This window comes from Podarcis tiliguerta (assembly GCF_965153285.1).
Source record: "Podarcis tiliguerta genome assembly, chromosome: 2".
Lineage (NCBI taxonomy): Eukaryota > Metazoa > Chordata > Lepidosauria > Squamata > Lacertidae > Podarcis > Podarcis tiliguerta.
The window spans coordinates 28,190,687-28,215,855 of record NC_139535.1 but is presented as its reverse complement, the minus strand read 5'-3'; the positions used below and the strand labels follow the sequence as shown (position 1 = coordinate 28,215,855).

General features: G+C 41.9%; 1 protein-coding gene across 8 annotated transcripts in view; it reads right to left on the bottom strand.

The window, feature by feature from the left end:
- MITF (melanocyte inducing transcription factor) overlaps positions 1-25,169 on the bottom strand; it is a 134,922-nt gene that overhangs the window by 45,202 nt on the left and 64,551 nt on the right. For 3 of the 8 annotated variants that reach the window (XM_083425920.1, XM_083425922.1, XM_083425923.1), the window contains exon 2: positions 2,610-2,853. In XM_083425920.1, coding sequence (XP_083282046.1) covers positions 2,610-2,853 — 244 coding nt within the window. Of the gene's footprint in view, positions 1-2,609; positions 2,857-17,165; positions 17,314-25,169 lie in introns of those variants that run through there. The other 5 variants (XM_083425918.1, XM_083425921.1, XM_083425926.1 and 2 more) reach the window with 4 other exon arrangements.

The following is a 25,169-nucleotide window of genomic DNA, read 5'->3' as shown; positions in this document are numbered from 1 at the left end:
CCTGTAAACTAGGGAGATAAAAATAGGAAAATACTTTGGCTCAGATCTAATTCTAAATTGCACGTGTCCATAAATTAGCACTCCTTCTAGTTGCATAGGATACAGTCCAACACACATGATTACCTGGAAGCAAGTTCTATTGAATTCAATAGGACTTATTTCTTGGTAGACATGCATAGGACCTCCCTGTAGTGTTTCAATATTAAATTCATGCTGGGTGGACATATTGCTTATTGGATAGACAAATCACTTGGTGGTCTCGTCAGTTACAATTTACTCTTACTCAGCAAGAATTTACAACATTTCTTTCAGTCCCTACTTTGGCATAAGATCTGTCATAGTCAAGATCAGACTGATGGAGAAAGAGATGACAAACCATTTCAGATCAGAACTGACAGGCAGGCCCCTGCTGAATTCAAGAGAGTTCAAGGATTAACCGCAGGATTTTACGGTATAGAATTAAAACCTACATTAATCTAAAGCGTCTAATTATAGCTTCTGCACAAAGACTTTATGGTAACTATTTTCCAACTCTAAACAAATGAACTGCAAAGCTTTAAATCTCATGCACTGAGATTGTTCACTTATGCACAAAAATATTCACACCCTCTAAAAGTTTTAATTTCAGACTCATGCTCTAGGGGGGTTATTGTTTGGCTGTTTTTGTTTTACTTATTTTCTTGTTTTACTTATTTTCTTGTTTTTATCCGAGATCTTTTGATGAAGGGCAGCGTATAAATCTCATAAATAAATAAATGGTCATTAGTTGCCGTCACTTCACTACAAGAAACGGATGCAGCCCATACAGACCACACATGGAATGGAAATCAATGGTCAAGCTCATAACCTACATGCAACAAGTCCCCAATCCAATATCTGGCCTCTCCAGTTAAAAGGATTTTGGATAGCAAGACTTGAACTTTTTTTTTATTTTTGTCTCTGGAGACCCTATGGTCTGACACTGTATAAAACAGCTTCATTTGTTATGTAAATATATTAAGGAGGTAGCCATTTTGTGAATGGACACCCTCCGGGGCAGCATTTTTTCAGAGCAGTCACAACATTCCCTCAAAATTCCAAGTTTGCCTGTTGGTGATCCCTAGTTTACAAAAACGGGCACATTTTGCAGATCTCCCATCAGCGAGCAGAATTGGCAAAGGTCTGCCTCAGAATGAGGCCACTTCATATATCCACATGTCCATTTATTTTCATTGGAGTCATTTACTTTCATCCGAGTTCACAAAAGATGACAAAACCTTCTCAGAGGGCTTTACCCAACAAGACAAAAGATCAGGTTGTGTATTAGATGCAGTACATATGTTCTATGGAGTTTCTAGACCATGGTCTTGCCTTGCATTCCATCAAAATCTTATCCCACACATCTCATGTTCCAAGAATACGATCCTGTGCAGCCACCTTCTCAGACCTAATTCTACAAAGACATGTTGTGTCGACTCCTGCAAATTCACCTGTGACCTTGCTTAGCCACCTAACATAACCAATGCCACCACAACAGCCATTGCTAATATTTGTTCATATGCTTTAAGTTGGGGGTGGAGAATGTGTGTGTTCCAGATGGTGCTGAACTACAATTCCCATCATGCCTGGCCACTAATGATACTTGCTGGGGCTGATGGGAATTGTATTTCAGTAGCAACTGGAGAGCCACAGGTCCCCCCCACCCCTGCTTTAACTGAAGTAGTCTCTCTGCATTTGCAAACTAAGCTTTACTTTTAAAGTGCCCAATTAACCATATTGTTGGAGAGCCATAGGCATTGCTATATTGCAGCACACATGTGGACACACAGCAGTGAAAATTACCCAACCATCAATTTAAGTGAGGAAAATACGGCTTATATATGTCGCAGGTGCAAAAGCAGGGGGGTAAAACTAACATCCAATTGCAGCATCTCTTCTGAATTTTGGAGTTACATAAATTATTTTCAAACTCAGAGTGTCGCTTAAAATTAATTGCGTTACTCTGCGGTAGCTGGTCTAACCCAACTGCGGTGAAGTGAAGAAGTCTGCATTTCTGTCTGTTCCAGATACAGATTCTCCCCAGTAATTAGGACACTGGATGAGGAAGGAACACAAAAGCTACAAAAAGAAATGAAGTCATTTGAGCAAAAAAGGATTACTAGTGGCAAACAGCAAAAGACCGTATTCCAGATTAAGGCTTTCTGAAACAATCCTTTGTGTGGGATCTTTCCTAAGTTTCTGAACAAAGCTATTCACCGGTATTTTTTCTTAACACTTATTGCACAGAAACCAGGAAAATGCAAGAATTCGGGTAAGTCCTTCTTTTTAAATGTCTGAAATTAGGGGGGCAGTTTTTAAAACCGTGTGTTTCACATCCATTTTTTCAACTGAAGAAAAACTCACCCTTTTTGTTCTTAAATGCTTTTCTTTTTCTAAAACGTAGCTTTCATTTCCCGGCCCAGGTTAGACTTACCTGGGGAAAAGCACAGCAGCTGCAAAAAGGGGACGGGCGATGAAATTGATCGCGCTGTTATAGGTGAAACACTTTTAGAAACACTCGTGCTAATTGTATAGAGAGAGGCAACCTTCTTAATGGAGCTCCAGAGCCCCACGTTGGAAACTTCACATACCTTGAGGACTTCCATTGGCACTTGAGTAGCAGGAGGGAGACTGGCTGGGAGGCTGACGTTGATGGCTGGTGTCTGACTCAGCGCCACTCTCTGCTGCATGAACTGGGCTGCTTGCTGTTTCTGTTGCTGCTCTCGGCGCTCCTGCTCCTGCATCTGCTCACGCATGAGCTGCTGTCGTAGCAAAATCCGTGATGTCATACTGGAGGAGCTTAGCGGGGGCTTCGAAGCTCCAGGGTGCTCAGAGCTGCTGGGGGAAAACACCAGAAGACACAGATAGTTCCATTACTCATCAATTGCATTGGCTGGACTCGGTAGACTTGCACTGGGGGTGGGGTGGGGGGAGCCCATGCGCCAGGGGAAGGGAATCTTTGTCAAAGCATACATAGCACGGGCTGAGATTTTTAACTCGTTGCTCTGTCAGTGAGTCTTAGCAGCTCGGTTATGTAAAATTCATACCTTTCCCTTTCAAGTTCAACTCGGAATGCATCGTTCAAAACTTAATGCACAGCTCTGATATGCATAGTTAAATACTGCTGCGTGATAAGCACTTAAATGATTTTATAACCACTATAGTTTAGGTGCATGTACCATAGAATCATTAAAATTGTAGAGTTGGAAGGGCCCAATCCTCTGCGATGAAGGAATCTCGGCTAAAGCATCCATGACATATATATATATAAATAAGTTTTATTTTTCTCTCCTTTCGAAGAAGGTTCCTTTTTGTCAAAAAGTCTGGTGGGGGAGCTAACCGTTTCAAAACCATCAAATCAACTGTGCAATCCCTATACATGTCTACTACTAAAAAAAAGGTTTGATTTCAAAGGAAATTGGGTATAGGACTGCACCCTAAAGTACCATTCTGGGTCCCTTGTTTTGATTGATTTCATATAGTGAGGCAGAAATGCACCCTCACAGCTGATAAAATGACAAACATGGAAACTGCTTTCTTATTATTAATATTCTGCAAGGGAGTTATTGCCTGAGAAAGCACATGGACTCTGTATGTATTTCTGGGTCATGGCCAATCACCACGAGCATATTTTTGAACTTTAGATACTTCTTATGCAACAACACAATCCTAGGACTATTGTAAATATTTCAGCCTAAATCTCTTAAAAGACCTCCAGGAAACAAGCACACAAGTGTATTCTGCTCTAAATTTAATCTGCTGGCATATTGCATCAAAGCATATAAAAATGGAAGTTACCCAGTACCAGACATTGATTCCACAGCATGTAATCAAAGAAGCTGATTGCCACTTATGTGAAGGGGAGAAGTTGTGGGGTGACTTTTCGCTCACTGAACTTGAAAGTGAGTTTAAGTCTACAGTCGAACCTTGGTTCCCAAATGCCTCCATTTTGGAACGTTTTGGCTCCTGAACGCCGCAAACCCGAAAGCAAGTGTTATGGTTTCCAAACGTTTTTTGGAAGCCAAAAGTCTGACACGGCTGCCGCTTGAGTGCAGGAAGCTCCTGCAGCCAATCAGAAGCCATGCCTCGGTTGTCGAACATTTTGGAAGCCGAATGGGCTTCCGGAACGGATTACGTTCAACAACCAAGGTTTGACTTTGTGTGTGTGTGTGTGTGTGTGTGTGTGTATGAGAAACCTTTATTGTGGTTTGGAGTTCATACCAATAAGAGACATAGTATCAATATATTGCCCACCCTTAATATATATATATGCAATTAAAATAGAAATTTAAATAAGGGAGTTTTCAGAAGTGAACAATAGGTGAGCATTTCCACCTCCACAAAAAATGAAGTTCAGCCTATGGTTCCCTTTTAATCAGTACAGTGGTACCTCGGGTTAAAGACGCTTCAGGTTACAGATGCTTCAGGTTACAGACTCTGCTAACCCAGAAATAGTACCTTGGGTTAAGAACTTTGCTTCAGGATGAGAACAGAAATCGCGCCGTGGTGGTGCGGCAGCAGCGGGAGGCCCCATTCGCTAAAGTGGTACCTCAGGTTAAGAACAGTTTCAGGTTAAGAACGGGCCTCCAGAATGAATTAAGTTCTTAACCTGAGGTACCACTGTAATCACTTCCAGAGAACCATACAAATTTATCAGCAAAGGTAGGTAATATTATGGACCTTCATGGATTCTATCCCTATAGATTTTGCTATTGAAGACAAATTAGGATTAATTTCTAGGAGGGAAAAGTTGTGTATGTTTTGAGAAAACCCCAAAATAGGGACAGAAATTGTTAAGAGTGCCCCACTAGGCATAAAAGATGGACAAACAAAGCAAAGTCTCGTCTTCCTCAATTAGCATCCAGAGCTGTACATTATTAACATATCTAAATAAGCGTATTTTCATTCTTCACGTCAATAATCTGTAGTTTGAAATGTGAGTATTTTAAGACCAAAAAAAGGTTTAAACCCACATTTCAGACTGAACTATTTTTTCCCCTCCAACATCCCGCCGCCCAAAAGGATGGGGGTAGGGGTGGAGAATGATGACCATCTTGCTGTTTCAGGCCTGTCAGGTTGAAACATTCCCAGGGAGACTGATCCTTTTGATAAAACTAGAGAAAAAACCTTTGCGGTGAAACTAATGCAGCTGCGGAATAATCGCACTAATTAGCTGCTCAAGAGAAGTCACTGTCTGTGATACTCACAGAGAAAAGGGAATACTTTCAATTAAGGGCGAAGTGTTCTCATATCCTACAATGCATCACAGGGAATCCCTAACTTTTTAGTGGGAAAGTTCATACCTTAGGTAAACTGCTACTGATTTTCATCAAAAGGAAATAATTGGAACAGAGAATGCTATACAGTGGTACCTCGGGTTACATACGCTTCAGGTTACAGACTCCGCTAACCCAGAAATATTACCTCAGGTTAAGAACTTTGCTTCAGGATGAGAACAGAAATTGTGCTCCGGTGGTGCAGTGGCAGCAGGAGGCCCCATTAGCTAAAGTGGTGCTTCAGGTTAAGAACAGTTTCAGGTTAAGAACAGACCTCCAGAACAAATTAAGTACTTAACCCAAGGTAGTAAAGGTAAAGGTACCCCTGCCCGTTCGGGCCAGTCTTGCCAGACTCTAGGGTTGTGCGCTCATCTCACTTTATAGGCCGGGAGCCAGTGCTGTCCGCAGACACTTCCGGGTCACGTGGCCAGCATGACAAGCTGCATCTGGCGAGCCAGCGCAGCACACGGAACGCCGTTTACCTTCCCGCTGGTAAGCGGTCCCTATTTATCTACTTGCACCCGGAGGTGCTTTCAAACTGCTAGGTGGGCAGGAGCTGGGACCGAACGGCGGGAGCTTACCCCGCCACGGGGATTCGAACTGCCGACCTTTTGATCGGCAAGTCCTAGGTGCTGAGGCTTTTACCCATAGCGCCACCCGGGTCCATTTAACCCGAGGTACCACTGTACAAATCCCCCAACAAGTACCATCCCAGGGCGGGGTGGGGAGAAAAACGTGTTGCTTAATTTTACATTAATGTTTACAGTGTGACAGATCTAGCATCATCACCTAGCTCAGCCTTTCCTAACCTTGGGTGTTGGACTACAACTCCCATCACCCCTGCCCACTGGTCCTGCTAGCTAGGGAAGATGGGAGTTGTAGTACAACAACAGCGGCAGGCCCAAGGTTGAGAAAGGCTGGCCTAGCTGTTCACCATTAATGCAGTTGCAGATCTCCCTCAAGCAATTTCAAACCCTACCATACGCACTTTCAAAAATCTGTGTTTTATATAACAACTTCAGGAGCGGAAGACTGTAAGAATGTGATACGTTGAGGCAGTTTTGCAAAGTTGATAGACTTACTAAGTAAGTAAATAAATAAATAAATACTGTAATCTAACATTGTAAAAGAAATCTAACATTTTGACTGTTGCACCTTGAAAGATTTATAAACTAATCTCTTGTCCAAGGACAACCTCCAAAACATTTAAGCATAGAGTATGAAAGGAAAATTCAAGATTCTAGGCATCAAAAGTCCCAAACCTGTAACATTAGAACCAGTTCCATATTTAGGGAATGCTCCAGAGCAAATTTAGAGAGGGGGAAAAGGGGGCTGCAATGGTAAAAATTGGCCCTGCTCCCCTTTCTGCTGTCAGGTTCCTTCCATTAGTGGGCCAACAGCGTGATATGACCCTATGAAAGCTAAATTCATTTAGCTTTCATAAGGTAAATATATAATATATACAGTAAGGTAAATATAATAATATGGAAACTAGCTTCAACACTTCCCAAACCTATGACAGATGTTTAGGTGGTTGGGGCCAACTGAATACCCAAGGTAAATACTACCAGATTTCACATTCTACTGTCAGTGGAACAGACTCAATGGAAGTCTCCCCCCACCTTATTTTTCACAGAACTGGATGAAATTTACCGGCATAATGGCCCTGACAGCCTGCCACACAAATAAGCCCGAAATTATTTTGCTAGACATCTTTTAATGAATAAATACATAAAAGAAGCATCTATAACTTCAGCAGAATGGTACTGAAATTGAAGGTGTGTTAGCCCCCTTCCGAGAAGATGGATCCTGACAATTTTCAGAAATTGGGACCCTTGAACCAACCCTGCTTCACCTTGGACAAGCGCAGAATCCCTCTAAGGCGCCCCACTTCATTTCAGGATTTGGGATTTGTCAGAACACTCTGCACACGCTGAGTTATGCGCTGTAGTTATTGAGGCTGGTGATTAGCGGCAAGCATCAATGCGCAAGAGGCCTCAGGTTTTTAACTCTACATATAAGATTTTATGATTGCTACACTCCCTGTTAAGTGTGTGTTCTGTAATATGGTGGGCCCACAACTTATGCTCACTTTACATACATGATCACAACCTTAAGGTGTGGGGCAGGTGTGTTTCTGTGTAGATAAATAAATGGAGAGTGGGGGAAACCCACCATTGCCTGCTCTCCAATTATTTATTTTCCTCACATCACTCAGTTGGTTAGAGTGTGGTGCTGATAATGCCAAGGTCATGGCACCCTCCCTGTGGAAAACCCTCCCTTCAGATGCCAAGGAGATAAAGAACCACACAACTTTTAGAAGACAACTGAAGGCAGCCCTGTAACGGGAAGTTTTTAATGCTTGATGTTTTACTATGTTTTAATATATGCTTTAGGGACACGGGTGGCACTGTGGGTTAAACCACAGAGCCTAGAGCTTGCCGATCAGAAGGTCAATGGTTCAAATCCCCGTGACAGGGTGAGCTCCTGTTGCTCGATCCCTGTTCTTGCCAACCTAGCAGTTCGAAAGCACACAGTGCAAGTAGATATATAGGTACCGCTCCGGCGGGAAGATAAACGGCATTTCCGTGCACTGCTCGGAAGCAGCTTAGTCATGCTGGCCACATGACCCGGAAGCTGTACGCTGGCTCCCTCGGCCAGTAAAGCGAGATGAGCGCCTCAACCCCAGAGTAATCCTCGACTGGACCTAACGGTCAGGGGTCCCTTTACCTTTACCTTTAATATATGCTGTAAGCCGCCCAGAGTGGCCGGGGAAACCCAGACAGGTGGGTGGGATATAAATAATAAAATTATTATTAATATTGTAAGGTTGCAGGTTCAGTCTCCGTATGGGACAGCTGCACATTCCTTCATTGCAGAGGGGTGGACTAGCTCCCTCCCAACTCTACAATTTTAGGGTTCTACCTGCACACCCATTGGGTTTTCCTTGCTTACAGGGCTCTGGGAAGAAGGTGCAAGGGCTCTGGGGGTGTCCCACAACCTTTCCAGAGCCCAATACACAGCCCTTCACCTTGTGGAGAGGGGGGTCCCGCTATTTTGCTTTTGTGCACAGAGCCCCAGAACCAAACCCTCGCATAAGTGGCGGGCCAACTGTACTTCAACTCAAAGCGCCGCCTGAAGCCTCCAAGACTAAAAAATTAAAAAAGCTCTAGATAGTCAGACAGACATATGCTAAACCAGGGCATCAGGTTGCAACACATTCTTAGGACCTTGTCTTTTGACTGGAGGTTGCACTTTTTTCAAGATCTTCCGTGCATGCAAAAGGCTGTATTATGCAACTGTTTTAACACACATAAGTGCATGTGCCTGAGCACACATGCCTCTCATCATCAAAATCACAGACCTGGAGAGTAAACTGGCAACCGGGGAGAGACTAAGTTGATTATAAAATGTTCTGCTCATCTTTGGTAGTAAGGAAAGAGCCAGAAACAGATTTAGCACAGACAGAATTTGAGATAAGCATAATGTTGCTTTTATTCATGCACATAATGTGGAGTATTCCGCTACAACGCGGGCATAAAGAGCATTCATTAGGTGTGAAACTCCAAAGTGGAGAGACATTCCGTTCCCATTCCACTTTCCAGCTACTGCCAACAGTCCCCCCGGCACTGCTCCACCCACCTAAAAAATTAATTTTGGGCTAAAACATTCCCGGTTCAAGCCAGGCCTCCTTTGGCAAGCAAAACAGATTTGCATAAACCAAGACTGGATTCATATGTCCTAATAAAAGCTGCACACTTGCATTATATAATCTCCTGGCCAGGAAAAAAATAGAGTCTTTAAGTTTGAAATTAATAGATCAATTATATTAAAAAAATGCCATCTGCATTACACATCGAACCTTTTGCCAATATTTGGATAAAGAAAGCCATAGCAGTAACAGGTTTGCTAGGGAACTGGCAGAGCTTGGCCTTTGCTTGGGACTCTCATGTCAATCAAACTCTCTGACATTAAGCATTCTAGTAACACCACCGTATTATGCTGATCTATGGCACCTGCTACTGGCTAAACTGGGTGAGGTGGGGACAAAAGACAAGAAGCAATGATGAACCTCGGGAAGTACTGCATTGCACTACTAAAAGATCTGTCTGCTTCTTTTAAAAGTATATAATGTGCCCTAGGAATAAACAATAATTATTGGGGTGGCAGGTTGTTCTAAAAGTATCTATTCTGCAATTACATATTCCACTCACTTTTCCTTCCATCTGGGGGTTATACTGCGGCCTTCAAGTTACTCAAAAAGAAAGAAAAAGAAAAGAAGTCTGAGTAAATTAAAACACATACAGTTGTGAACTCTTGAATTTCTCAAACCTTCCAGCCACGGTTACAAGAAAGCAAGTCTGTCATAGGACACATTAATGCAATCATCCTACTCCCCAAAAAGTACAGGTCTGAATTGCATTCCCAGCTCTGAACCAAAGCTGAAAGCTTTCACTAAGGAAGATTTATCTCTGTGTTGCTTGCAGGTAGGGCGGTGTGTGTGTGTGTGTGTGTGTGTGTGTTTTAACCTATTTGGCTTGATGCGCTATAGAGACATCTATTGTTACATCTAGTGTACGAAAGAACTAGATTAGTTTGGAATGTGAAGGGATGAAAGGATTAAAATGCGCCCTTCTGTTCCTCGCTACCCCCACCCCCCACCCCCAAATATCCAGCCAATCTAAAGCTAATCTTCAGGCTACTGCTTCGAGTTCCCAAAGCTTTTGCCATTTATGCTTCAAACAAGCAACAGGAAAATATGAACCACTGCATAGCTGCATCCTGGAAGCCCTGTTCATCTTCACGTGCAAAAGATTGAGGACCGAGCCTTGAATGGGACGAACAAAGTGATGGCTCTCCTGCTGTACCTCATACTGAAAGAACGTATCAGCTACCTAGTAGACATCAATATGGTGCCTTCAACTGAACTCTGTTGGGGGTTTTCTCAGGTAAGCAACTTATCAAGCACCACTTAAGGTAAATTCCGCCTGAGTGTTTAGTCACTGCTGTTTTACTAAAGGTAGGAGGAGGACAAAATGGTGAACTGGTGGTGAAAGGCAAGTTGAAATAGTAATAACAGAGCTTTCAAGAGTTGAGCAATGCACCCCTCTCGCTAAAATTAATGAAGCAGCATTATTCAGCCGAGACACCAGTCAAATGTTTTAAGTGTCTGGGAACAGCATAACACAGCCTAAATAATCTTCTGATTAAAGGCAGCTATCTAAGAAGTCCAGTGGTAAGTGAAGTAAAAAAACTTTTATGTATCTGCTAACTGATTCATATTTGTTGGGATGGAAAGGGGCTGCGGTTACACACAGTCCACACACAGAGAGAGGGTGCAATCCAGGTAAAATTAGGAGTTCATACTATGTCCCAGTGAAAAACTATGGCATAGTTGAATGCAGTTAAATCCAACCAATTTGAATTTGTTTAGGGTTGATTAAAGCTTCCACATTATATAAACAATTTATTTTGTGAGTGAAGGAATCCGTATGAAGACACAGGGATCAAACTACCCGATGATAAGATGGGAGCTCTATAATTCTTTTCTCTTAAGCAAGAGGAGCTTGAGCATTCTGCAAGCCTAAGCAGAGGAAGGTAGATTTGGAAGAGACTGCTTAAATCTCCCCTCCTTGAATGTGTTCAGAATTGCTCTTTCCAAACTGTTTTCTAATGTGTTTTCTAATGAGTAATTTGGAAGGAAGGATGGATCTAGGGCAAATCTCCACTGATGTTGCTTTCCAAAAACATTATCCGATGCCCACCTCCAGGGATACGTCCCTCAAAGGGTGAACCATGTTGCACAGTTCACAACTTTGTCACTTCCCAATAACTGCACTGAGATTAGAAGGGTCACCACTCAGGGGTAGACCATATGCTTTGAATGCAGAATGCCCCTGACACAACCCCTGGTAACTTTGCAGGGCCATGGGGCGGGCAGGCGCAAGAGAAGGTCCCAGATCTAATCTCACTGTGTAGAACTTTGGTTGCCTTCAACTCTGCCACCCCTCCTCTTCTTCACGATGGTTGCAGCGGCGTCCCCTCCTTTCCCCGTTTGGTTTGCTTCTCTCTCTCTCTTTGCTACACGTTTAGCAACAGCTGCAACATCCTCTCTCTTTCGGCTCCCCCCTCCCATCCCACTTTTTGGCAGTAACAGCAGCTGTGGCAGTGTGGTCCTGTGCCTCAACTTCCCTGCCTCTTGGCTCACTCTAGAAAGGGAGGTGTTGGAAAGCATGTCTGGGAGGCAGCTGGTTTGGCCAGGCAGTGGGCTGTTGACTGCTGCTGCTAGTGCTGGACACAGTCCCCCCAGGCCCAGTGCATCAATCTTACTTCCCATGCAAGGGACAGTCCTGTATCTCTAAGGTATATTAAGGAGTATCGTCCATCTGAAATCCCAGACAGCAAGTGCCACTATTAGGGTTGCCATACGCCACCAGGAACTGCATCTAGGCAGGAACCCCTTTAACGTCAGGAAATTTTCTCTGTGGAGATTTTTGTGATTTCGGGCGGGGGGGGGCTCTAAAACTCATTTTTTTGGGGGGGAGGGGAACCACTTTACTTAAAAAAGCTCAATGACTTTTCTGTCCATACAGTGGTACCTTGGGTTACAGACGCTTCAGGTTACAGACTCCGCTAACCTGGAACTGGTACCTCGGGTTAGGAACTTTGCTTCAGGTTGAGAACAGAAATCGTGCGGTGGTGGGGCAGCGGCAGCAGGCGTCCCCATTAGCTAAAGTGGTACCTCAGGTTATCAGTTTCAGGTTAAGAACAGACCTCCAGAACGAATTAGGTTCTTAACCTGAGGTACCACTGTATTTTCACTTGCTGAAATATGGCAACCTTAATCACTATAGGGAATACAGCACCGAGCTATATGGCCCAATGGTCTGACTCTGTATAAAGTGGCTTCCAATATGTTCAGCCTGGAATCCTTCTTAATAAATAGATTGCTAGCTTGTTTCTACATGAAATTATAACCCTTTAATAGCGTTGCATTTTTTCATTGTTCGTAGAGGCAGAAATGAAATTTTAAAAGGTTGTAATGAGCAAGTCTTCCCACTGGAAAGTAAATACTTCAGAATCATTACCTACTATTCATTCCTGCCCCCTTTTAACCAGAAATGTAACAAACCCTGATTTGTAAATTGTGCACTAACTGTAAATAGTATTACTAGTGTCTACTGTTGGAATACCCACCGAATACCCTGTAAAACATAATAATGGAAGCAGTTTAGAAGAGTCAATACATTTGTAGCTGACAATACACAACAACACATGCCATTGTTTTTCTTCTTATATCTATTGTAACATTTTGTGCTTCATTCCTAAACTTAACAATTGATTGCTGGCTGTACTGAAATCGGATTCAACTGCCCTGTTAGCTGGCATGATCTAAACTAGAGCCATTTAGAAAACAACAACTTTGCATTCAACTTTGTGCTTTCTTGCCAAGGATAGAACAATAAACCTGGCAAAAATTGTTTTTATACACGGATTGATAAATACATGCACTATTGATAATAGCTGCTGTGCTGCAAGTGTCCCACAGAATATAGGATCAAAACACCTGATAGAATAACCCAGGTGCTCTGGAAAGCCTCAACAGTTAGGATAAAAAATCACAAGCCTCAGCCTTCATGCCGGGATAAAGTTTTCGCAGAATTGCAATATGTGCCCCAGAATGAGACAGCAGCAAGGAAATCCAACTGTTATTTCCACTCAGCTAGCCTTTAAGGCAAAAATGACCCAGACCTGAGTATATAGCATGCAGGACTGGCCTGCATAACAAGACTTTCATTTTAGAGTTTAAGGGCCAGGAATCAAGATGCTTTGCAGCTTCTCTTAGTTAAAAAAATTAAAATGTGCAAGAGATGGACAGGGTGTTTCTTTTGAAAAGGATAGATCAAAACAATGTGCCCTGCATGTACAGGTCTGCAGCCTTCATCATCTCATTCGAGTGGTTGGTACTAGGGGTGAAGGAGGACTTTGTTTTGTTTAGGATTTAAATGCGAACCTCACCTACCCAAATACTATGTGAAATGAAACACAGCTATCCCTGCTATATTCACGGTCTTCCAGCTTTTGTTGCGTGGCTCTCCAAGTCAAAAATGTTACAAAAATATTTACCCATATGTGAAAACTCTGCATAAAAATGCACATAAATAAGTGAAAATGACATAAATGTTCGGAGAAATTGCTTGCAAAAAATGTGCACATTAAGAAAAGTTATATGCAAAAATGTATGGGTACTGTGTGTGTGTGTGTGTGTGTGTGTGTGTGTGTTCAGAGAAATCTGTACTAAAATGCTGATGAATTTTGACTTTTAAAAAAGAAATAAATCACAAACTGATACAGAAAGAGATGAACTTAAGACTGGCCCATCCCTAGTTAGTAGTGATACTTTTTATTATGTTTATAATGTTTAGCATGTTACAACCCATCTGTTTCCCCAAAACATGAAAATGAGCTCATGTGTAAATAGTCACTTGCTAGGCTGCTTATGACAAACAAGAGGTCATCTCCAGCAGCAGGAAATTTTTGCCGAATTTTGTTTCATGTCATGAAGTGTGACTGAAGAGCATTCATGTGGGCTTGTACATTTTATATGCTAGTTTTAATAGATGCCAATTGGAGAAGAGAATAGTTTCACACTGAAAGAACTTTGAACAGAATTCAACAAGCTTAGTACGAATCAACAGTGTAATGCCGCAGCAAAAATTAAAAACTAAAAACTAATGTTATTCTAGGATTATTTCACTGTTTTCTGTCTTGGTCAGACCACACCTGGACTACTGTGTTCAGTTCTGGGCACCACAGTTTAAGAAGGATATTGAAAAGCTAGACTGTGTACAGAGGAGGGCAACCAAGATGATCAAGGGTCTAGAAACCAACCAAGTCTTATGAAGAATGCTTGAGGGAGTTGGGCATGATTAGCATGGAGAAGAACAGACTGAAGTGATATGTTAGCCATCTTCAAATAGCTAAAGGGTTGTCAAATGGAAGACAATGCAAGCATGTCTCCTCCACCAATGGATTCAAATTACATGAAAGGAGATTCCAACTATAATAGTAGTAGTAGTAATAGTAGTAGTAGTAGTAGTAATAGTAATAATAATAATAATAATTTCCCCAGCCACTCTGGGCGGCTTCCAACAGAATATTAAAATACAATAATCTATTAAACATTAAAAGCTTCCCTAAACAGGGCTGTCTTCAGATGTCTTCTAAAAGTCTGGTAGTTGTTCTTCTCTTTGACATCTGGTGCGAGGGCATTCCACAGGGCAGGTGCCACTACCCAGAAGGCCCTCTGCCTGATTCCCTGTAACTTGGCTTCTCGCAGCGAGGGAACCGCCCGAAGGCCCTCGGAGCTGGACCTCAGTGTCCGGGCAGAACGATGGGGGTGGAGACGCTCCTTCAGGTATACTGGACCGAGGCCGTTTAGGGCTTTAAAGGTCAGCACCAACACTTTGAATTGTGCTCGGAAACTTACTGGGAAGCTAAACATTAGGAAGACCTTTCTGACAGTAAGAGCTGTTCAACAGTGGAATAGAATACCTCAGAAGGTGGCAAACTCTCCTTCATTGGAGAGTCAAATGGTCACCTGCCATTTAGCTGTGATCTTGCTTTGCAGGGGTTGGACTGGTTGACCATTTCAATTCTACAATTCTATGATTCTATATATATATATATATATATATATATATATATATATATATATCTCTTGATATTTTATTAAGGATTTTCTTGTTTTACAGAAGTAAGTGTAATGCCTCGTTGTTGTTTTTCCATGCAACATTTTTACAACAAAGGGAAACGGTAAAGGGACGGTATCCGCAATATACAATTCTATGATTCTAAGTTGTTGCATGTACAGAATGAGATCTGCTTGCGCAACAGTGCTCTTTTCCTCACCTCTCCACCCCCTAAATCTGCTCTGGAGGGTTCTGCTCTGACACATCACCTTGGTGTGTCATCCTGTCCTAAAATATTGACCTGAGACAAACTCCCTCCAGTTTCAAGACAAGCCAACTTTGAACCATTGATGAGAATCAGAAGAATCTTTATTTTCATCAGCCACGAGCCATAGCAATAAAATAAAAATGTGCTGAAGATTGAGGTAAAAACTTAACTATACAAAATACATTCCAGAGGTTTACATCAATCAAATAATAAAACTTATGCTAATCCCCCCCCCCCTTTTTGCAGTTTTTGCTGTCACCTGATTATCTCAATCTGCTAGAAGAAAGGACACAGGAGCAACAGTTGAGCGACCTGTGACTATACAGCTGCAAATAAAAGTTTTAAATGTGTTGTAATGTGCAATCATACAAATGTGACACTAGATGGCGATAGTGTGCTATGCCAAATTCAATGTATTTTTTCAAAACCTTTTATAAAAAAAGCATTTTCACAGCTTTTTTTATATGTGTGTAGAGCGGTAATAATCTCACTCCTCAAATATTTATAAGGAGCACAAGCTAGAAGCACACGAGCTACTGATTCAATACTGCCACCTACACATGGCACAAATGTATGTTTCCAGCAGAATTTTTGGAAATCGACCCTCAAGTACAGCTGAAGGCAGCACATTTAATCTTGCATAAGTGAAAGAGGACCTGTACTTTGGAATTGTTAAATTCTGCAAACAGGGTGCCAATGTATCAGTCAAACCGTTGGTCACGAATCCAGTTTGTGTAACCAACCAGTGTGTTTATGTGTGCATGCACAGTCACACACTCACAACAGCCTGTGAATGCTCCCATGGTGATCAAGTTTAAAGCTATTTAAAAAATAAAATAAACAATATCTACCATCTGCTAAACAATTGCAAGCATTTAGTATTTTTCCATTTCCCCTCCTTCCTGCTTTTAAAACACACCTTCACAAGCTGCTAAGCAATAAAGCTTTTGCTACTCTAATGAGAGCCTTCCTCATGACCCAAGAATGTTCACTAAATAATTATTAAACTCTGGAGGTGTGGGTTTGGTTTGTTTTTTGCCCGAGTCGCAATTCAATAAAATGCAGCAGGTTGATTTGCTTCAATGCTTCATTCTCTTTTCGGGACTGGTGGGATATGTTTCACCAAGAGCTACACAACAAGCAACCGCTGAAAAATTACTACTAGCCAGATCTATAGAAGATTACTTTCCTGACCAGTAAGCAATCCGCCAACTACTTTGCTGTTTCCTCCACTGTTTTTACAGCCCCATAGATTCAGCTACCACTGAGAAGTTTGTTTCTTGAACCACAAAAGGTTGGTTCAAGAGCAGCACTGGACAGAGAACCCCAAAGATCAGACCCTAAGAGTCTGGGAGTCTGCTTCCAAACCTCATAATGAAATGTGCCACTGCTTTACTTTTTGTCTGTTACACCAGTGGTACTAGATATGTTAACTGCAACAAAGCAATGCCAACTGCAATTGTGTGTGTTTTTTAAGAAAAAAGATTTTGCAGTTAAAAATATCTCAAATTAAAAATAAAACCGTATTATTCTGTAGTCTTCCTCTTCCAGAAAATATATATTCACACAACTCCTAAAGGAGATGCATTTGACATCAGAAAGTCCATAATGTGTTCCAAATTCAGTGTTTTGTCTGAGCTGTAAATTCATATTACTTTAACAACAAGAAAGCCACGAAAAAGATATATCACTTATCGGTTCTCCGCATTTGAAGTTATTATCATTATCTTGCTCAGGCAGATACAGCTGCTGTGCCTTTTAGATAGCAAGAAGCTGAAGCAGCACAGTAGGTTTAATCTCTCATAATGTTCTTTTTTTATGTGTATGTACATATATGTGTATATATATATAAACTTATCACCATGTTAAAACAGAGAGCTCTTTGCCCCCCTCAAATGAAGTGTCACTTACAGATAGCGGCTTTGAAAGGAGCAAGGAATGAACATCGGGATTCTAAGAGCTTCCATCTTCCCCCCCTTCCTGTTTAAGGTGCTCTGCAAAGCCCTTGGAGAAGAGTCAAAGTCAAAGCAAGTCCTGGCACTGGATGTGTCACTAGGGGTGGCTCTTGATAAAGGCCATGGCAACTCCAATCCAAACACAGCTCAGTGCTGAAATGGTGCCCTGGTGTCTCTGCATTAGCAGACCTGTTTAATCCAGCACCTACCTGAATAATATGAAACCGAGAGAGAGAGAGAGAGCGCACTTCGTTTTACCAGTGGAGGGAGATGTTGGCTTGGGGAGAGAAAGTGAAGGAACTTGTAGAAGTGAGAAGGCATCCGGCTGAAGACAGGACGCTATTTCAGCTGCTTGTTTTGTTCTCCTGAGCTACTGCACAATATATAGCACCATGTGGTCTGGATGACTGGTATCTTTGGGTCTCTTTATGGTGATACACACACACACACACACACACACACACAGTGGTACCTCGGGTTAAGAACTTAATTTGTTCTGGAGATCCGTTCTTAACCTGAAACTATTCTTAACCTGAGGTACCACTTTAGCTAATGGGGCCTGCCACTGCCGCCGTGCGATTTCTGTTCTCATCCTGAAGCAAAGTTCTTAACCTGAGGTACTATTTTCTGGGTTAGCGGAGTCTGTAACCTGAAGCGTTTGTAACCCAAGGTACCACTGTGTGTGTGTGTGTGTGTGTGTGTGTGTGTGTGTGTGTGTGTGTATCACCATATTATTTATGGTGTGTGTGTGAGAGAGAGATCTATCTCTATTCACACACACACACACACACACCCCATAAAGAAAGCGACCCAATGATGCCATCCAGACCATACAGTGACACACCAGGTGTGAAGCACCTAGGCATACACTACTCGGGACTTCTTAAAAATCAATTGACTTTAGCAACGTGGGTGAAAGGGAGATAGCATCTGAAAGACACGTGTCAGCATTTTACTGCATTCACCTGTACTTCAGTGGAGCAAGACCAAATAGATACCGGCACAGTTTTCACACAAGACACTGGGGTTTTGTTCTCACAATTCCTGCAAGCAGTGCTTTAAGAACCCAGTTTAATTTATGGTAGCCCAATTATTGCGGCATGGCTGCGGATCTCACTGCATTTTGTGGAAATCCTATATTAAGCTATACCCTTGATTGTTGGTTAATGAATCTTGAGTGTTCTTGCAAACATTAATAATTATTTGTATCCCCAGTCCATACTCTGAGGCAGCCTTTCTCAACCTGTGGGTCCCCAGATGTTGTTGAACTACAACTCCCACCACCCCTAGCTAGCAAGGCCAGAGCTCAGGGATGATGGGAGTTGTAGTCCAACAACATCTGGGTGGAGTGCCTTGGCAAAGTGGGAGAAGTCAATTCTTTCATTTCTCTAGTCTAGGCCAAGGAAGTACTGTAGTCAACCTTCCTCAGTAGGTGGGGCTGCCAAATTTCAAAGAACCATATACAAAATAAATGACTTCCTTATAATCAAACAGAAATCTGTACAGTATAATCCTGTTGCCAAGCCCCAATTATCTTTGTGTATTTTAGTGTCTGTAACACTAAATTTGCTGGTGTGGGGGAGAAGCGTTGTCATGGCTGGAGGAGGACAGAGAAGAATCTGGTTGTAAAACAGCCTGATTACAAGGGATTTGACTAATAGGATGAAAGTAACACAGGGTAGCATCGACAGAAGTTAACTGAGACCCAAATAAACTACAACATAAATAAGCTTAAAATGCTGTATTTCCCTGGCAGATCGCAGCCTGCCGCTTTTTAAAAGGAAAGAGTGTTCCTCTTTTAAAAAATGTTAAAATGAAATGTTAAAATAAAATGGGAAGAAGCTGAATGAATGTATGCAAACCTGAATAAAGCCTGAATGACTAAAACAAACTTCTGAATCTGCCTGGCCAGGCAGCATCCTCTCAAGTCCTGTCTCCTTTAATCGGTTATTGCAAATAGAAAATTCACCCAGCACAAACAGTATAGACTCAGTATTGCTCTCTCGATGACTTATATAAAGAATGCGATACTATAATATTTACAATACCTAGGTTTAAACTACAAGAACAGGTACATGCAAAGTATGGCATACTCTTGAACATTCCTTGCTAAAACAACTGAATGCATCAGAATTAAATGAGCTTTAGTAAAGGCCACCCTATCTTTTTATTCCTTAAAATAACAAGGTTATCATTTTTTTAATGCAAAGGAAATTCTCAAACAATGGTGCTGTTTCATAAACCGATGTGGTCGCTCGTTCCATCTGAAGGGATACATCATACAATCTCTGCTTCAAAGGCCTTTTTTAAAGCAAACTTCTTCCCCATAGTTTTTACGTACAGTTCAGAAAAGCCTAATGTCACTGCTAGGGAGGAAGGAAGCATTTTTCCAAGAGTGATTGTCCATTTACTCAAAGGCTACCTGAACAGAACAGCAAGATGCACTAAAAAAGCTTTTTTAGCCAGAAGTTTAACATCATTTCATATGTCACAGTTTATATTCTATATTGCTAATTTAGCTCTGCGCAAATCAGAAAAGACCAATAATGGAAATATCACCAGGAAAGAATGTATAGATTTGTCTTGGAGTACAAGGGCCTTAAAGCCTCAGAGGCCGACTCAAAATTAGAACTTTTCACATTCTGTTGCAGAGATTATATTGACTCACTGAGAGTAGTACTGTTCTCTTCAAAGCAGTTAGCATCCATTGGGTTTTACAGCCATTCTCCTTCATTCATACTTTGATGTTTTCAGCAAACAGTTACATCATGCATTTATTACTACAGCTGTTAGAATACATTTTTGGATTGGTGTTATCTTTAGTTTTTAAGAAATGTGTCGTTTGTTTTATCTTCCACTGCATTTCCAACCGAGTATCTATATATCTGTATCAATACACGCACACGCAAACCCAAGCTCAGCACAATGCACACAGCCGACAAAAATATGAAAGTCCACACCACAATAAATCAGCTACAGCGAGCCTGCTCATGTTTACTCAAAAATATGCAACTATGTATGGACACTGCAAACAGGGAAGTGGGTACAAATTGAAACTGCTTCTCTGAAACTGTGGCGAGTCACAGTTAGGCAAAACAAGTCAGGTACTGGCATCACGATTCTCATTTACCCCCTGCTGGAACTAATGACAGCTTTTCCAGAAGGCAATTTCAATCAGGAAAGGGTTAGAAAATGCCTTTCCCTCTAGTGCCACAGATTTGGTCCAGAATCAAAGTTCCCTGCAGCTTTAAGTTAAAACAAGGTTGAGAAGTCTGTTCATGGGTGCACTCAGTGCTTTTTTCTGGCGGTACCCAGGGGTATAAAGGTAAAGGGACCCCTGATCATTAGGTCCAGTCGTGACCGACTCTGGGGTTGTGGCGCTCATCTCGCTTTATTGGCCGAGGGAGCCGGCATACAGCTTCCGGGTCATGTGGCCAGCATGACTAAAGCTGATTCTGGCGAACCAGAGCAGCGCACAGAAACACTGTTTACTTTCCCGCCAGAGCAGTACCTATTTATCTACTTGCACTGGTGTGCTTTTGAACTGCTAGGTTGGCAGGAGAAGGGACTGAGCAATGGGAGCTCAACCCATTGCGGGGATTCAAACCGCCAACCTTCTGATCGGCAAGTCTTAGGCTCTGTGATTTACCCCTAAACATCATCATCATCATCATCATCATCATCATCATCATTAAAAGCACTGGGTGTTTGCCCTGTTATTGAAACACAACTGGCCATTTTCATTGGGCATACATAGCAAAGGCTACTGAAATTTCCACTGGGCTATCACAAACTTTTGCTCTGCATGCTCCAAAAATTCTTTAAGGCGAAAATAAGGGCTCTGGTTCATAAGAAATCAGCAGATATCTAATCAGACTGGATCACTGAACACCATCAACTAGCAATCCGGTGCCTGGCCCATTTTTTTATTTTTATTATTATTATTTTTTAGAGGAATTATGGTATTGCCTCCTTGATTACTGTAAATGAACAGAGAGGGCTGTAACAAAATACTCTGATAGTTGGAAATCTCTTTCTAGCCTCAAATTGCAGTTTGGGAACACCACATCCTTCAGAGCTGGGCGGGGAGAGGAAAGGCGGGGGGACAGCCTGGGGCTACTGTAACAATCTAATCTTTAAAGCAGTGGTGAGGAAATTGTGCCCCCTCCACAGACATTATTGGAGTCCCAACTCCCATCATCGCCAGCACGGTGATGAGGAATGATGGGAGTTGTGATCCCAGAGCTTCTGGAGGGCTACAGATTCCTCTTGAAGTGGGAGCCTCATAGCTTACCTAACTCAGAGTGCTTACGACACATCATTTGGATATTTCCGATAACATTAGACGGAAGTCTAAAGGCAGCATCCACGTAATCGCAAATGATGCCCTCTAGGCTGAGCAGTAGAGCTTCCCAACACCTCTCCTTTTCCCACGATGAAGGAACCAGCGCAGCCTTTCAGCCAACGCTATCCACAACGGTGGTAGTTCAACCGGTTTAGTTAAGTTGCAAAACCAGCGTTACTGCTACTACTGCAGGAGCCACATGATGGATCAGCTCTAAATATGCTTTTTGTCACTTGGTTTCCAAAGGGGGGGGGGGAAGGGGTCTGAAAATGATGGATTTCAATGAGCCTTCTCCTGCTTCCCTCCGGGGCGGAGTGTAACAGTCTACACGGAATTGTTTTTACTTCTTTAGTTGTTTTTAAAAAGAGAGGCATAGTTGGAACAATTCGCATATGGCAATAATGAAAAGCCTTTTTGTGGCCTAAACACTGGAGAAATTGTTCCCCCTTATATAGCTTTGCCAGAGCCGTGGCGAATTTGCGTTAGCTGCTACGTAAATCGCCAAGAGGGCAGCTGTGACTTGCGACCTTTGGAGGAGGAGGAGGAGAAAGGGAAAACGTCTTTGCATCTTGCTAGCGGGCGTTCTGTCCCGCTAGCATATCATGTACCTAGTTGGAATTATACAAGAATGATAATAGGAGTATTTTTAGCAGGCAATAAAGTCTTGAAAAACAACAGTCGGACGGAGGAAGAGGAAATATACCATACACTTGATTTATATTGCAACTAAAAAATTTGGTCTAAAACAAAACAAAAAAATATTATCTTAATATGTGAAGGCTAGGGTTCCCCCCACCCACCTACCCATTGCTTGCATCCCAGCCAGGGCTGGATTAAGGCTTGATGAGGCCCTAAGCTACTGAAGGTAATGGGGCCCTTTATATGTCCAGCTGTCCTTTGTCAACAACAAATTGTCGCTGTTTTTTGTGTTGAATATATGTTACATGGTAATTTATGGACCTAATAGGTATCTAAAGCCATTTACACATAACAGAATACTGTATGTATTTTATCAAAGTAATTTTTGAACTGAAATACAATTAAGAAGAAGTATATCAATTGTTGTTTAGTCGATTAGTCGTGTCCGACTCTTCGGACCCCATGGACCAGAGCAAGTATATTAATAGTGAAATAATTATTAAGCTCTAACTTAAAATGATTGGGGGCCCATTACTTACATCATAGGAGCCTACACAACACAAAACACTGTTGCTGCATGTAGGGGAGCTTTTATTTGTTTTTTATCTTATATTTTGGAAATGTACATCCAGTTTTCCCCCCTTTAAACTTTTTTTTTGGGGGGGGCCAAGAGAGTGGGGCCCTAAGCTATAGCTTGTTTAGCTTATATGTAAATCCGGCACTGATCCCAGCCTGTGGGAGGGAATTCAATGTACAGTGCTGCTTTTCATGTGGAAGCTCCTGATGACTTAGAGAGTTCCCATGCATGCCAAGAAATGGATGCCTCCAGGAACGCCCAGCCCTGGTGAGATATGTATGCCTGCGTCAGATATTCCTAGGGGCATCTTCTGGTGGTGGTGTGATAAAGAGTATTATGCATTACACTGAAATACAAAAAAGGGGGAGGGGGATAGCATCAAAATAACTCAAAAGAGTGACCTTCAAAAAATATATATATGTTAAGAAAAAGCTTCAGGCCCTAATGCATTTTGATAAAAGTTATCCTGACAAAAGATTTTTAACTTCTGAGAGAGAGCCAGAGTGGTGTAGTGGTTAAGAGCGGTGGACTCGTAATCTGGCAAACCGGGTTCGCGTCTCTGCTCCTCCACATGCAGCTGCTCTGTGACCTTGGGCTAGTCACACTTCTTTGAAGTCTCTCAGCCTCACTCACCTCACAGAGTGTTTGTTGTGGAGGAGGAAGGGAAAGGAGAATGTTAGCCACTTTGAGACTCCTTAGGGTAGTGATAAAGCAGGGTATCGAATCCAAACTCCTCCTCCTCTTCTTCTTCTTCTTCTTCTTCTTCTTCTTCTTCTTCTTCTTCTTCTTCAATGGGTACTACTGAAGTATTTATGTTCATGTGACACTTTACCTCCCCTCTACAGAAAAGTCACTGAGCAAAAGTCTTGGTAAGATCATGGACAAGGCTGTAGGCTCAGTGATATCTGTTCTGCATGCAGGAGGTACCGGGTTCGATCTTTGCTATAGCCAGGTAAGGCTGGGAAAGAGTAATGGCTGAAACCCTGGAGAGCCTTCAATAGTCAGTGTAGACAGTACTGAGTTAGATGGACCAATGGTCTGATTTGGTATATTCTAAGAATTAATTCAAATGCTTGTGAAAAGGACTAAACTATCAGAGCTGTGTACATGGGGAAGGAGCACATGTCTGAAGGCATCTTCTTGTCCATGAGGAGAGGAAATGGCTAGGCACATTCATGTCTCACTAAGCCATTGTTTAGAGCATGGGTAGGCAAACTAAGGCCCGGGGGCCGGATCAGGCCCCATCGCCTTCTAAATCCGGCCCGTGGATGGTCCGGGAATCTACATGAGTAGATTGTGTCATTTAAATTGTGTCTTTTAAATTCACCTCTGGGTTATTTGTGAGGCATAGGAATATAGTCTGGACCCCCACAAGGTCTGAGTGACAGTGGACCGGCCCCCTGCTGAAAAAGTTTGCTGACCCCTGGTTTAGAGTGATGTCTAAAGTTAAGACATGGAACACAATGCTGCCAGCAGACAACTCCTTTGATTGAACAAATCTTACAGTATAATATATATATTTTAATAGACTTCTACATATTTTTCTGTCTTTTAAAACTTATCTTTAAGTTTTAACATTTTTAATTATTTTTGCTGTATTACTGAAGCAAGAATCATAGCACAACATTCAGAGAAGTTCTGTAGTCTCTCGCACCATGTTCCACACATGAGTTTGGGGTGTGTGACTAAGTTTGGTTCACTTTGATATGTGAACTAAATTAAATCCTTGCGTATCCATTATGCCTTTCCATGAAATGCTGCTCAGTATGGCTAAAGGTAAAATGTCAAACATTCAAAACATGCCGATGTGAATCAATATTCAAGGAAATCTAACTTAATTAACGATAGGTCTCTAATGTCACCCCTTGTGCTGATTCTATTTTATACAAACCTTAGGAGTCCACTTTTCCTCATGAGCATTACTAATGACTGTACGTAAATCGCATTTTGGCTGATTCTGCTTTTTCTTTAGACTCCCTCCACTGGAAAAAATACTACACCTGTGATTTTTGAAATTTATATATAGAATGGGAAGATGGATAATACACCTGCATTAACAATGCAAGTGACTCTGGCATAAGATGTTTCAGCAATTATTAGAAATATTTATTTCAGAAATATGAGGCTCTGATTTTCCTGATCACATCCTCAAGATTTTTGTTCTGGGTGATTGCTCCTGAGTAATTTATTTGGAAATGGCCATCTTAATCATTTAGTCCTTGTGGAGAATCAACAAAGTCCAAGATCAAACATTGCATATATGTAAGGTAAATATAAGAACCAGAAGGTGAAATGTAGTATTATTGTGATTAGAACTGGGTAACAAATGAGAGGTGAAACGGTTATCTCTAATTATAAACTTAACTGTTACTTTATATGGAAGTCTTTACGTGGGCAGC